General features: G+C 41.8%; 1 protein-coding gene across 2 annotated transcripts in view; it reads right to left on the bottom strand.

Annotated features, from left to right (window-relative positions):
- Positions 1-9,186: 9,186 nt before the first annotated feature.
- Positions 9,187-14,951, bottom strand: part of Lhcgr (luteinizing hormone/choriogonadotropin receptor) — a 55,022-nt gene continuing 49,257 nt past the window's right edge. The window contains exon 11 of one of the 2 annotated variants that reach the window (XM_036171010.1): positions 9,187-10,339. In XM_036171010.1, coding sequence (XP_036026903.1) covers positions 9,187-10,339 — 1,153 coding nt within the window. The remainder of the gene's footprint in view (positions 10,340-14,951) is intronic. The other variant, XM_036171011.1, reaches the window with a different exon arrangement.

Here is a 14,951-nt window from a genome sequence, read left to right as displayed (position 1 = left end):
TTAATGAATTATTAAAACCTTATTGTAAGGATGCAATCATGAAATTTGCAGGTAAATAGGTGGAAATGAAACAGTTGTCCTGAGTGAGGTAACCCAGACCTAGAAAGTCAAACATCACATATTTTCTCTTATGTGTGGCTATTAAATTAAAAAGGTTTTATACAAAATGTATACAAATTTTCATTTTTATTAACAGCTGAATAATATTCCATTGAGTAAATGTCCCACATTTTTCATTATCCATTCATCAGTTGATGGACATCTTAGCTATTTCAAGTTGTTTGCCATTGTGAATAGAGCAACAGTGAACACAGATGAGCTGGTATCTTTCACTGTAAGATGTGGAGTCCTTTGGGAATGTTCCCAAAAGTGGTATAGCTAGATCTTGTGGGAGAAAAGTAATCATCAGTCTCATTCAGCTACAGGCCCTGTTAGCTATAGTAGTGACCTACAGGATATTGGCCACTGGTATAATAGTGGCACAGATGTTAGGATAGTAACCAACTGCTTTTAGAATTAAGGCCCACTCCATAATATGGAACCCATACCTGATATTGTTAATGTGTCCAAGAACCTCAAACTAAATAGGGCATGAGCCAAGAGGAAAATTTAATACTATTATTCTGCTAAATGAACACAGCAATAAAACCACTTCTAATGACATATCACCATACCTATAGATCACCTATAGATCAGTGCAACACTCAGCCCTCATCAGAGAAGTTTCTTCTTTCAGTAGATGGCAGTTAACACAGAAAATGTACAGAGAATGAGAGACTTTGGAGTACTCAGCTCTGAATGAGATGCATTTATCACACCCTTCCTCTCAAGGCTCAGGAGTCCAAGGAGAGACAGAAAGATTTCAAGAGTCAGACGTAGAAGCCTCCCAGCATTCTGGAGGCAGAGGCAGGCAGATCTCTGTGAGTTCGAGGCCAACCTGGTCTTCAAAGTGGGTTTCAGGATAGCCAGCTAGGGCTGTTACACAGAGAAATCCTGTCTTGAAGAGCAGCAGCAGCAACAACAACAACAACAACAACAACAAAAAGAGCTAGTGGTGGTGGATGACTCAAGGAAGCAGTGTCTTCTGGACACAACAGGACTGGTACACAGAGGAACTCACAGAGACTTGTGACAGCATGCACAAGACCTGAGTAAGGTCAAACCAGACCAAAATCCCAGCACTGAGAAGGGGAGGTAGGCACAAGGTCCCACCCCAAACCGAGAAGCTATTTGCAAATGATACCTGCTGGAAGAGGAAAACTCTGTTCTCTTCACCTGAGAGACACTGGGTATATCAACCACGGTCCAGGACAGGCCCCATGCTCAGGGGGAGTTAGTTGCCTAACACAAAATGGATGCCCATGTTTTTTAGTGGTTATTTTTTCCTTTGTTTTTGTTTGTAAGAGAGAGAGGGAGCCTGAAGTAGGGTGGGTATGGAGGGAGAAGGACCTGGGAAGGGCTGGGAGATGGTAAGGAATATGATGAAAAAAAAAATTTATTGTAAGGAACTTATTAATAAAAAATGTCACAAAAAAGTGAAATTTAACTGTTTTAATTTTTTTTTCTAGCTGAGTGATGATGCATGCCTTTAAATGCAGCACTCACGAAGCAGATCTCTGTGAATTCAAGGCCAGCCTAGTCTGCAGAGTAAATTTCAGAACAGCCAGCACTACACAGTGAAACCCTGTCTTGAAAAACCAAACCAAACAAACAAACCTCCCCCCAAACCAGTTTTTCTGTGTATATGAGATGTTTTTAATGCCTTTGTTTAAGATATCATGAGTAAAATCTTCATCCACTTTCAAAGAGGTAATTATTCCTTAAGCCCTATAAATTGAAGGAATTTACTTAAGACTTGACTGTGATATCTTATTGCTTGCTATTTACTTCTTATTTTTGAGTGTGTTTTGATCATATTCAGGTCCCTCCTCCAATCTTCCCAAACCTATCTCCCTTCCCTGCCCATCTGACTTTTTTAGGCCTACTGAGTCCAATTTGTGCTTCTCGTATATTCTTGGATTTATGGCTTCCCATTGGAGCATGGCTGACCTAACTAGGGGTCGACCTCTGAGAAAACTGACTCTGCCTGCCTCAGAAGCTGTCAGTGGCCAATGGTTCCTTGACTGGGTAAGACTTCTTGCTCACCTTCCTCCATGCTGGAATTTGGTCTGGTTCAGGCTTGCATGGGTTATCTATGTACTGTTACCTCTGCTGTATATTCTCATGTGCAACTGCTGTGCCAGGAAAATAGTTTCCCGGCAGCCATCCATCGCCCTGGCTCTTACAGGCCTCCTGCCTCATCCACAATGATCCCCGATCCTTGGGAGGATGGGGTATGTATAGATGTGGCTAAGCATTCTGCAGTCTACTATTCCCTGCACCTTGACCCACTGTGGGTCTCTGTTAGTTGCTGCCTATTGTAAATAGAAGCTTCTCTGATGAGGACTGAGAAATGGGTTATCTATGAGCATAATGATGTTTGTTTATTTAGTACTGTGTCCATTTAGCAAAATAATAGTAGTAAGTTCTCTCCTAGAACTACCACCTGTTGACCTATTGGTTCTTTGCCCTAGTAATGGTTCTAGGTATGGGTTTCAACGTGTGGAGTAGGCCCTAAATCCAACCAGAAAGTAGTTTGTTCCTCCCATGACCCTTGTGCCACTGTAGTGCCATGGAGCTAGTTCTGCCAGGTTGGGTGTTGTAGTTCTCAGGCTTTACATCTGGGAAGGTTGATGATGACTTTTCTCCTCTAGAAGTGAGAATGACTGTGGGGATATTGTGTTCCCCAATATATTATGCACCCTAATAAACTTATCTGGAAGATCAGAGAAGCAGAACAAGCCACAGCTTGCTCACCTTGACAGTTCTTCAGCTGATCCTGTTTCCTCAGACTGGAAGCCTCAGAGTCCTTGTCCAAATGGATCTCAACTGAACTGCTGCTAAAAGCCTAAAAGCTTAATGAGAATCTAGTTTCTGGTCCTAATGCCTTATATACCTTTCTGCTTCCTGCCATCACTTCCTGGGATTAATGGTGTGTGACATCATGCCTGGCTGTTTCCAGTGTGACTTTGAACTCACAGAGATCCAGATGGATCTCTGCCTCCTGAATGTTAGGATTAAAGATGTGTGTGCCACCATTTTCTGGCCTCTATGTCTTTCTAGTGGTTGTTCTGTTCTCTGACCCCAGATAAGTTTATTAAGGTGCACAATATATTGGGGGACACAATATCACCATAAATGATGCCTTCTATCACTGAAAGCTAGCCAGTAGTTGAAGCTTCTAGGTGAGTATCAGCTTGATAGAAATGTTCTATGTCTCATATGTGTGGTGTCTTTAGTAATAGGGTCTTCCTGTCATGTTCTGAAGGGTAGCCAAGAATTTAGACAACAATCTGTAATGCTTGGAGGCCTGTGGACCCTTACTGGGCAATGACTCCAAAAAAGGTCATCTATTCCTCACACTGGGCTTTTATTTATTAGTGTGTGGTGTCTAGTAGGGGCAATTGTTACTCCGTTATAGGGTGACTGTATTTAGACTCTTTGTATATATGTGTATGTATATATTTTAGGAAGCTTCTATAGTAGTAAACTTCCACATGACTTTTTCAAAAGGTAGGTAGTGCTATTTATCCTTGTGGTATTCTCTCTTTTTCTGCCCTCTCATCTCCACCTCTAACCCTCCCCATTCCATTATTTCCTTTTAACTCTTTATACTTCACATTCAAGGTAAGTATTTGTTACTGCACCTTGTAGTAATTATATTACTATACCATAATATAAGTTTTTAAGTCCATAAACATTACCTTAATAAATATCACATGCAATTTTGCTGATGGAGGAACTGTCCCTTGCTAGGCTAGAGTTCGCTGTGTTACACATCTGTGAGAGTAGCATGTGTCCTAACTCTGTGCCAGCACACTTTGAGGACTTCACAAACCTTCTCCTACTCACGTCCGACAGTGCCGTTAAACGTTCTTTCTATTTCTCTGCAAGCCAAGATCTTGTTGAAATTGCAGAGAATTAGTCTCTGAGGGACCGAGTACCTGACCTTCCCTGGTCCTCTTCTTTTGTTCTATTTAATGTGCAGAGCATCTCAGTAGGTGCTGAAGATGTACAAACAGTCCTTTTTACAGCACAGACTTCACAGAGCACTGGGTTTCTAATATTAACTGACACCCTGGTGTTATCTAAGTTCTCTGGGGGAACTAGTCAGTTTGGAGCAAATAGCAACAGCTAGTTATGGTAAAAATCAGGGAATTTAGCTGAGGACTTCATTATCATTCATACTCTAACAGGTTAATGTTATACTCTTTTCCACATAAATGTTCTCTAGGTCAACTGGGAACACTGTGACTTATAACTAGAAACCTAAACTGCAAGCAGGAAGCCTATAGTATAACTGATAGGGAAAATATTAATTGAAAAGCAGCAACCCCTCTTGATTCAGGGATAGCACATCTCAAGACCCCAGTGCATGCTTGAAATCTCAGACAGCACCAAACCCTGCATGTGACACGCCTTTGTCTACATGTGCCCTGTGCTGCATAGCACAAGGGTTACTGTGTTGTCCTATAGTAGAGCCTTCTTTGCATCACCACTGTTGGACTCTGTCCTGACAATAAGTAAAACGAAGGTTATTTGAATGTGATATCACGACAAAGAAACTGATAACTGAGGTGGCTGCTAAACAACCCACAGCACAGTGTGGATATGCTGGACAGAACCATGATCCAGTCCTCGTGTGACTGAACGTGATGGTATGAGATTTTATACTACCATGCAGGAAAGTGATCCATCAGAAATGTGTCAATTGCTGATTTCTGGAGTTCTCCATCTAATATTTTCAGGCTAGTTGACTGTGGCTAATTGATCACTCGGTTTTTGAAGGGAAAACTTTTTGTGTATATGAATATGTGTATGTGTATGCATGTACAGTTGTGTGTGAGTGCATGTGCCTGAATGTGGAGGCCAGAGGTCAGCATTGGGCATCTTCCTTGGTCACTCTCAGCTTAATTTTTGAGACAAGGTCTCTCTCTGAACCTGGAGCTCACCAATTCTGCTAGACTGGCCGACCAAGGAGCTCCAAAAGTCTGTGTCTGTCCATATCTCCTCGTCAGTGCTGGGTTGTAGATACACATGGCTGCTCTCTGTTTCAGTGTGGGTGCTGAGGTTCTGAACTCAGGTCCTCAGGCTTGTGTGGCAAACACTTCATCAACGGAGCCACCTCCTCAGCCCAGAAAAAGTGATTTCTTATATGAGTCCATATATTGAAATACTTTGTGAGAAAGATTCTTAATTTATATTTAGAATTAATAGGTTAAGAAAAGTAAAGCCAAGCCCTTTATAACAAATGTAGCAAGCCAAGAACAAAATACCAAAGTCTTTTAAAGTTATTTTTATAAGTTTAGATGGTTTATTATGTCACTAATGACAACATCTAACAGTGAAAAAATTACAAGAGATATAAAATCATTGCGTGTCTGACTGTTTATAGTTTAGCCATGAGGGCCTGTACAGATGTAACACACATTCTAGACATGTTATATGTAAAATACTTAACAAAGGCAGTTTTATATTTTAGATATGAAAATGAGCCAGTTTGGAAAATGATGTTGTTAAATGAAAGTAGTTTCTCTTCCTAACATAGGTGGAATAAAGATGGACTCATGAAGGTAATTAACACTCCAGTGTGGGGAGACAGAAAAAGGGAGACAGAAGAATGTTCATGAAGTCTGTAGGAGATGCAGTGATGGCTCCAGTGGTTCAGAGCAATGGCTGTTCTTCCAGAAGATCAGGGTTTGAGTCCAGCACCCACACATTGCTCAGAGCTATCTATAACTACAGTTCCAGGGGATCTGACGCCCCCTTCTGGCCTCTGTGGGTACCAGACATGCATGTAGTGCACATGAGGCACACGGACATTCATGCAGTCTAAAGATGTCTGCAGAGAAAGACTATTGTGGGTCACATTTATTACGTCCTTTGTTTTACACTGAGGAGGTGTCTTAACTGTGATGCATTAGGGAAGGAATAGATCAAAGAGCGTTTGCTGAAGGGGTAAACCTGCAGTTTGGACTCCAAAGGCAATAGACAAGGGATACGTTACTCTGATGTAGGAACGGCGGAGGTTCTGGCATGGAGGTGGAAGAGAACAGCTTAAGGAGGAGTGACTGGGTCAGTCTGTTTCATGAAGAGAATAGCAGAAGAAAGGATGAGAAGAGCTGAGGACAGAGCCCGTAGTCTCCGAGTGTTGGCCTACGAGTGGGCACGCACACTTTCCAGGCGCTGATGAGTTGCTTGGGAACTCTGTGCAGGCACATAGTGAGGTGAAGTAGGATTTCTGGAGGGTTCGTCAGTGGTGTGTGTGACAGAGAGGACTTGGAAAAGACTGGGTGTGAATACGAATTAGGCAGCCAGGGCATAGTCCAAGAGTAAGTGGAGGAATGTCCTGGGATGTACACATGGTACTACAGATATAAAATAAAGACCTGGGTTGGAGGACAATTAAAATATAGATCTTATGGGTGGGAGGACATGGGAATGAGGGAGACAGCAAACTGAGACTCCATTTATTAAACCTTAAATTATAATATAGAAAATAAAGATCATTATCTGGGTAAGAGGTCATGAATTGCTCTCAGAGCATACTATGAGTTCTCTAGTCAAACTATTTGAGAGTGTGCTGGCATAAGAGCTGATTTACAAGGATGGGTTTGAATCTTCTTATTTTACTTTTTTTTTCTTACTAAGTTGTTTTGTTCCTGGGATTTGTGAATCAGAAAGAATAATCAAGTAGTTACATAGTGGCATGATGAGTTAGTATTCTGCTGTATCACTGGGACAGACTCTAGAATGAGCGGGAGAGAGCGCCATCTGAACCAGTCATTTGTTACGGAGCAGAAAAGTCATCAATGTGAAAAAACACAGAAGATATTTTTTTAACGCTTATAATCTTTGAATCATTTTACGTAATGACTTAAAAACTAAGAGCAAACTGAATGTGTAGAGTCTAGTTATGGCTAGACATTTATTTAATACAATGCTCACAGGGAATTGAAAACTGGAAATAGCCAAGATACCCACCAGCAATAGAATATTAACCAGCAATGAAAAGGCATGAACAGATTCAAGCAATTAAGTGGATAAATAGCAAAAACATTACACTGAGTCCCAGAAGCCTTGTGACAAAGTGTATGTGTTCTATAACCTCACTTATGTCTAGGATAGGAAACACTTATCTGTGGAAAACAGAGATCTGGCCATTAGCACCTCTGTGATAGGGCTGAGCAGCTCTCTAATGGTAACAGTGTGCTAAATCTCGACAGGAGCTTGGGTCACACGGGTGCATGCAATTCTCAAAACTCAAGTGGCACACTTAAGATTTGTCCATTTCTCTGCATGCAAATTATACCTAAGATGTAAATAAATACTGAAATTACACTCTGGTGAATAAGAGCACTAAGGTTCATGTATGTGGGGTCGTACAGTATATACTTTTGTGTAAGGCTGATGTCTGCAAATTACTTTAAAATATCAAATATAAGACACATTAATGGACAGATAAATAACAGATAATTATATAGTAGTGTATGAGAGAGCCACTATAGTAAATATTACTGACTGTAGGTGGTGGTGGTGTATGGGTATTCACTGAATAGTTCCTTCAACATTTCTGTGCAATTGAAAATGTTCATGGTACAATATTGGGAAAATTTTAAGGAACTTTGAATGTATATGAACTGTTAGGTAACAAAACCTTTCTTTCCAGTTTTTATTTGTTTGCCCATCCATGAACGTATCTTATTTTTTTGGTGTATTTCAAGTCAAAGTAACTCTTGGAAAACCATGATTACCAATATGGGATTGGGAGAGCTTTGAGACTGAATCCTCTTAGTGAGTCTCTTCCTAGTTACCAGTACTTTCAAAATTGATTATCGGTATTTCTCTCACGTAAGATGAACGGCATCTGCTCCATAGAGTGTTATGAAGATTCGGTTGGTGAAATTACATTAATTAATTAATCCTAGCACTTGGGAGACAGAGGCAGGCGGATCTCTGTGAGTTCGAGGCCAGCCTGGTCTACAGAGGAAGATCCAGGAAAGGCGCCAAAGCTATACAGAGAAACCCCCCAAAAAATAGAAAAAATAAAACCAAGATGTCAGGTGTATAATGAACTTTTGATGAGAAAAAAAGTCGAAGCAGCAAACAGAAGTGCTGCAATTAGACCTTTCAGTTGTCCTAAATGTAAGTCTAAAAACTTACATTTTATTATAAGTAAAAAATGTTTCTAACGAATATCAGATATATTTTTCAATAAACTGCAAAGGATGGAAATGTAATGTAAGTTAATCATTTTCAATATTTAAGTATTTTATTTTGCTTAGAAAGTCAAAGGTTCTAGGAATACATTTCCTTGTAGATTTAGTCAATTCAACTGGGCACACTGATTGTGTATCATTTCCAAGATCCCAAGGGAAGAGATGAGGAAGCAGAGTGGGCTGAGACGCCTTCCTGCCCGCCAGGTGTTCATGATCTGCAAGCCAGACAGGTTTGCAGAAAAGCGCCCTCAGACGGAAGGTTAAGTGAATAGAACGTAAACGGGAAACAGAAGTCTCCAGAACAGAGCTGTCTTGTAGAATTCCCTACACTGATGAAAACAGTTTGCATCTGTACTGCGCATTACTAGTCAGATACGCGAAGCACTTGGAATGTAGCTGAGAAACTTATTTACCGTGTAAGGCTAATGGCTACCACACTGCCCAGTGCATCTCTTGAATGTGTTTATCAAACTATTTGAGGGCAAAGACCACTTAAAATTTCCAGTCTGTTAATGAACTAATACTTTGGAGATTACAACAAAAATTACAAGATTGAAGTGAAGAAGACCAAAGATGTGCAAAAATGACACCTTAGGTTTTCTCAATATTTGATTCAACACACAAAATTACTCTGTCTAAATTATTACAAAAGTTTCTAAACACTCCTGAAATTTATGTCATTAAGTTTCAGAGGGCAGTTCTGACTGCCCAGTTCCAATGACCACTGGTAATGGGCCACCAAGTGCCTTTCTCCTAAAGTGCCTAAGAATAAATATTTTCCTAAGATGCATTATCTTAAAGTGACTAATTCAGGTAGACTTTTTTCTTTTACATATTTAAGTACAATTCAGCAATGCAGTTACTGAATTTAGCATTCTTGGTGGCAAGTCTTGTCTAGGACAGCAGAATGTTGACAGTGCACTGTGGACAACTTCAGGGCAGCTTGGGAAGGCTTACTAGGTACTGGGAAGCTGTTTTTGCAGTTGGAGGTATATGCAGAAAACTCCTTCCTTCTATAAAGTTCAGCCCGGTGTTTACAACAGCCAAATTTGCTCAGCAGCAGAAAGAAATCTCTTTGAAATGCCTTCGTGAAAATTGCATACAGAAACGGATTGGCACAAGAATTGACAGGATAAAAAAGGACCAGTAAAACCTTCGAGTTGGTGACTGTGATAAGGGGCACTTTGAAGGCAGCTGAGATGGCAAAAAAAGAGATCGGTGCCATGCACATAAAGTCCGTGAAGATGAGGATGGCCATCTTCTTGGCAATCTTTGTATCCTTATTAGTAGCCACCAGCTCTGGATTTTGAACTGCAAAGTAAATCCTAAGGTAGCAAGCACAGATGATGATGAAGGCCACCACATTGAGGATCAAGATGGATAATATGTAGACTTGTGAGAGAGTAGATTCCACATCCATGGGGAGGCAGATGCTGACCTTCCTGTAATTGCTGACCCCCGCAAGGGGCAGCGCGGCAATCAGCGTCGAAAAGAGCCACCCTCCCAGCATGATTGGGATGGCATGTCTCAGTCGCAGCTTCTGGTCCAGCTGGACAGCGTAGGTGATGGTGTGCCACCGTTCTAGCGTGATGACTGTGAGGGTGTAGACAGAAAGTTCGCTGGCGAACACCGTGAAGAAGCCAGCGGCGCCGCAGCCGCTCCCTGTCTGCCATTCTATGGCGTGGTTGTAGTACTGGCCTTTTGTCTGGGAGTCTACGGAGGCAATGAGCAGCAGATAGAGCCCCATGCAAAAGTCTGCAAAGGAGAGATTGCACATGAGGAAACGGGGCACTGTCAGTTTATAACGGCTTGTCAGGAGGACAAAGAGGACGGTCAGGTTGCCAACGATGGCTAGGATATTAATCAGCCAAATCAGGACCCTCAGGAAGGCATAGCCCATGATATCTTCACAGGGGTTAAAAGCATCTGGTTCTGGAACGCACTGGAGTGTCTTGGGTGTGCAGAAGCCGTAATCGTAGTCCCAGCCACTCAGTTCGCTCTCCTCAAAAATGGCGGAATAACTGTAAGACAAACAATGGCTTGAGGGAAACGTAAGAGGTTTCCTAGACTTCTGAGTATTAAAAGAAATTCAAGAATCATCCTTAGACACTAAGAAACAAAAGAAAACAAATCCATCATGGCCTTAGCCTTACATTTACTTGTTAAATTATCTCATTTGATGGAATTCTTTCAAAAGAGAATGAAAAGCCATCTAGACTTTGCATCTATTTAACATGCTGAAGCAAAGACTTAATGGAGCTGTTTACAAGGGATGATTTTCTTTAGAAAACAAGTTAGAGGCTTAATATATACATGCTAAATTTAAAAGAATCCTTTCTTGGCATTTTCTTATCTATTTATCTCATTTAGTTGCTAACCAAATTGCTACCAAGCTGTTTGCAGTAGCACACAGTGGCATTGGAAGCCTTGCAGCATTAAGAGGCATTAGCTACTGGGGACTTGTTTGCATTGAAGTCTCTGGTTAATCCAGTGTTCCAAATGGGAACTAGAAAACAACAGCAGATTACTAGAAATTTAGGAGTAGGGGAGAAGAGCATGGACAAACAGTAAGAAGGATGAAGTCCAGCACTCCTTAGGATGTGTGTCTGTTGCTGGTGAAACCCCCACCCCACTGAGATTCTCCTTAGGGTATAAGTCTGTTGCTGGTGACACACCCCAGAGATTCCTAGGCTCACATCCACACTCTCTCAAAGGGGCACTTCTATTGATGTTTTTTTCTTGACACCTTTATTCAGTTTCAGCTCTCTCCAGCCTCCTGGAATGGCCTTTCCTAAACAAAAGTCTGAATTCTACTTATCCAACTCAGCCCTTCTCCATGTCCCCATTATCTACGGGATAAAATTCACACTTCTTTTGTTAAGCCTCAAGGCTTCTGCCTGCTTCTGGAAATGTTCTTTCTTTTCTTCATCTCTCTGGAAAACTCTCTCCCTCATCGTGAGAGGCAAATTCCTCAAGGAAGGCATTCTTGGTCCTGTTCTCCAAAGTTTATTATCCTCCCTTTCTACTTGAGTTGCATGTAGTTATCAAAATATATTGCCAATAAGTAATGATGTGTTTTTATCTTGTTTAATATTCTCTTAGGTTTTTGAGATAGGATCCCATGCAGCCTAGGCTGGCCTTAAACTTGCTATATAGCTAAGGCTGGCCTTAAACTCTTGATCTTACTTCCCAAGTGTTGGATTATAGGTATGCACCATCATTCTTGGCTGTCTCTTAATTTTGGGGTGTGTGTGTGTGTGTGTGTGTGTGTGTGTGTGTGTGTGTGTCAGAGGAGAACCATGGATGCCATTCCTCAGGCAACTGCCCACCTTTGTTTTTGGAGATGGGGCCTGGAACTTACAAGTAGGCTAGGCTGGCTGGCCAGTCTCGGACTCTCCAGCACTACAAGATTACATGACCACATTTGGCTGTTTCTCTTCTTTCTATCTTAAAATGTGGGTTCTGGGAATCAAGCTCGGATATTCATGCTTATAGGACAAGGACTTTACCAAGATCAAGAGCTTATTTCTGAAGTCATGGTGTCTAGCAGAGTTTTGGTTCCATTCAATAATTTTTTTTTTTTTTTTTTTTTTTTTTTTTTTTTTTTTTTTTTTTTTTGTGGAGAGAATAAATCTAGACTAGGAAACCCTGGTTCTGGAAGGAATTAATAGGGCATAAGAACCTTGAGCATATATTTGATAATGGATGTGGGTTCAGTGAGTTTTGACTTTTTTTCATAAGCTGCTAATTTTGGGAGTTGGAAAAATGGGTGTAATTTTCTGCAAAGACCATTGCAAGTATGTATGTCACCTTAGAGTCTCTCTTATTAAAAGTATCTTCCCCTCACTAGGAAGGATGAGGCTAGCTTCCTCAATACTGGCCAGTTTTCATAGTACTAGAAGGTGCTACATGGGCAGAGAGGAAAAAAGTCATCAATAAGTTATCTGTGTACCCTGTGATGTACAGTAATGACCTGCATGGAAAGATAAACCTCTGGATGCAACAGTGGTTCAAATGTTAGAGGGGTAACAGACCTCTGATTGAATTTAAGGTCTACTCTACAAGAGGAAATACAAGCCTGGTACTGTAAATCTGGCTAGGAACTTATGGTTGTGGAGCTTACAGGCCACAGGGGGTCGGGGTGTGAAGCTACTATTAGTATTTTTCTAAGTGGACACAGTATCAATCTCCTTTTGTATGTAAAATGAATAAAAAATTCAATCTCTTGCCCATAGATTAGTGAAGCTCTCGTTTTTATCCAAGAAGTTGCTTTGTGCTCTGAATGGTGATTAATGCAGAAACTTACAGTTGGTCAAAGGTCAGAGACCAAGTGTTAGTGGAGTGCTTAGCCACAAAACGACATCTCTCCACCCCCAACCCCAAGACTCAGAAGCCATCATGGAAGAGGGGGTGGAAAGATTTCACGAGACAGAGCTTGGAGCGGACCAGGATGAGCAGTGAGTGTCTTCTGGATCTTGCAGGATGGCTACTCTTTTTAACTCACAGCCGCTGTGGTTGCCTGGATAAGATCTACTCAAGATCAAGACGGTTAGCAATCCTGTATGGAGTGGCGAGACGCACATAAGGCCAGACTCCTGAGGATCTCTTTGGTTACCAGCTTCTGGAGAAGGGAGAGTCAGTGTTCTTTAGGAGTGCAGCTCCTGGTAGGTTAACCATGCCTCCAGTGGACAGCCCCACACCTATGAGTGTGTGGACAGCACATACTGGACTTAGTAAGTTATTAAAAAAAAAAGAAGAAGAAAAGGGCATGACGTTATGACGTTAGAAGAGGTGGGATGATGGGAGGTTGATGTAGGAAGATTTTAGGGGAGGAGTGGGTGTGAATATGATCAAAACACATTATATGAAATTCCCAAAGAATTAATTAAAATATATTTTAAAAAGTATCTTTCCCTGTTCTCAAAACCTTCCATGTTCTATACTTGGAAGTTATACCTAATTCACTTAGTTGATGAGAATATATCTGAGGCCTTTAGTACTGGAGGGAATATGTAGATTTCTTTTTTTTTTAAGACATGAAAATGCTAGAGATGGGGAAGGGTTGTGGCCACACAAAGGAACCTTCTCTGCTTTATTATTTAAATAACTTTAAAGCAACACACTTAGTTTTTACATCATAGACATCAATATAACTACATCCTGTTAGTTTTCCAGGAGAAGATGGTTATAATGAATTATTAAGGAACTGAATCCTTCTTAGTACTGGTGCTTAGAAGTCATCTGATTGAATTCCTTATATTGTTAGGAAGGAAACCAAGATGAAAGAAGGTGCGATATACCCAAGGTCCTTTGTGAGGACAGTGTCAGGATGCGGCCCTCACACCCTAAGCTTGATCATCTCTCAGCCAGTGCTTTCCAAAGTGTGGTCGGGTGGACCAATGTCTGTCGGAACCACCAGGGGGCTTGTTTAAAATGCGGATCAGAATCCGCAGGCACAGAGCCCAGGAATCTCCTCTCCAAGCAGGTTCTGTAGCTGCCTCCAACAAAAGAGTAGCTCAAAACTGGATAAAAAATTCCAACCACTGTCGTCTTGGTTTCTTTTACTCTTCCCCTTATCCAATCACCACTGCTGTTTGAGGTGCTAATTTAAAACTTGTAAGGATTCTGAACACATCTAAGTAAGGGGTCCTGCATGTTACTCCCCCCTCTCTCCTTGGTCTTTTTGCCCTACCAGGCATGTATCTGGCAGATTTCTCCTGAGCTGGCTCCCAAGGGCAGTGTCATGTCTACTAACAAAGACGGGTTCTGGTGGCTATGTCAGGGAATGTGAATGGACTCAGGCGCTTAGGAATCTTGCTTAGGAGGCAGAAGCAGTGAGTGATATCTGAGAATGAGGAAATCCGGGGATTTGAGGAGGGTAGTGGGGTCAGTCACAGTGGTGAGAAGACTAGGTTTTCTTGGGAAGAACAGCTAAGGCTCAGGGGATGGCTTTAGAAGGATTTTCTGGTGGAGCTTTACCTTTAGCAAAAAAGTGCTGTCCGGGGCTGGTGACGTATCTCAGCTGGTAAGTGCTCACCTAGCAAGCATGGGGCCCTGGAGTCAGTACCCAGCACCATATAGACTGGATAGGAGAGCACATGCCTGGAATCCCAGAACAGAGGGATCAGAGGTTCAAGGTAATTTTTGATTACATTGTTTGAGGCCAACCCCAGGCTATGTGAATCCCTATGTTTAAAAAATAAATGTTTCCATGGGGAACAATGCAGCTTCGATTGTGTATTAACCTCAGGTGGTTTGAGCTACCCTTTGGAGCCTTGTCTTGAAGCAGCATTACCATAGGAAACTCAAAGATGATGCTCATGTGGGAAAGGCCGGGGCAGGGTTGCTGGCGGTAGCTGAGGGTGGATTGAGCCTCTCCCCAGAACCACCAGTGGCACCACAACAGAATGTAATTAGAAACAGTTTTCTGTTCCTGAGTATAAAGCCCCACGGCTGCAAAGGAGTCCTGTGGAAGGAGACCAAGGCACAAGGAGGGAAGTGTGAGGAAAGGAATATTCTAGGCTAGCTAGGGGCGACTCAAAGGAAAGAAAGGGAGAGGTGACAGGCTGGCATCCATCCTGCGTGAGGCTGCAACAATGCCCTTCACTCTGGTTCTGAAAGTCAAGTCTTATT

The sequence above is a fragment of the Onychomys torridus genome, chromosome 21 (genome assembly GCF_903995425.1).
Source record: "Onychomys torridus chromosome 21, mOncTor1.1, whole genome shotgun sequence".
Taxonomy (NCBI): domain Eukaryota; kingdom Metazoa; phylum Chordata; class Mammalia; order Rodentia; family Cricetidae; genus Onychomys; species Onychomys torridus.
The sequence above is the reverse complement of the archived record's forward strand: the minus strand, read 5'-3'. Positions and strand labels throughout refer to the sequence as shown.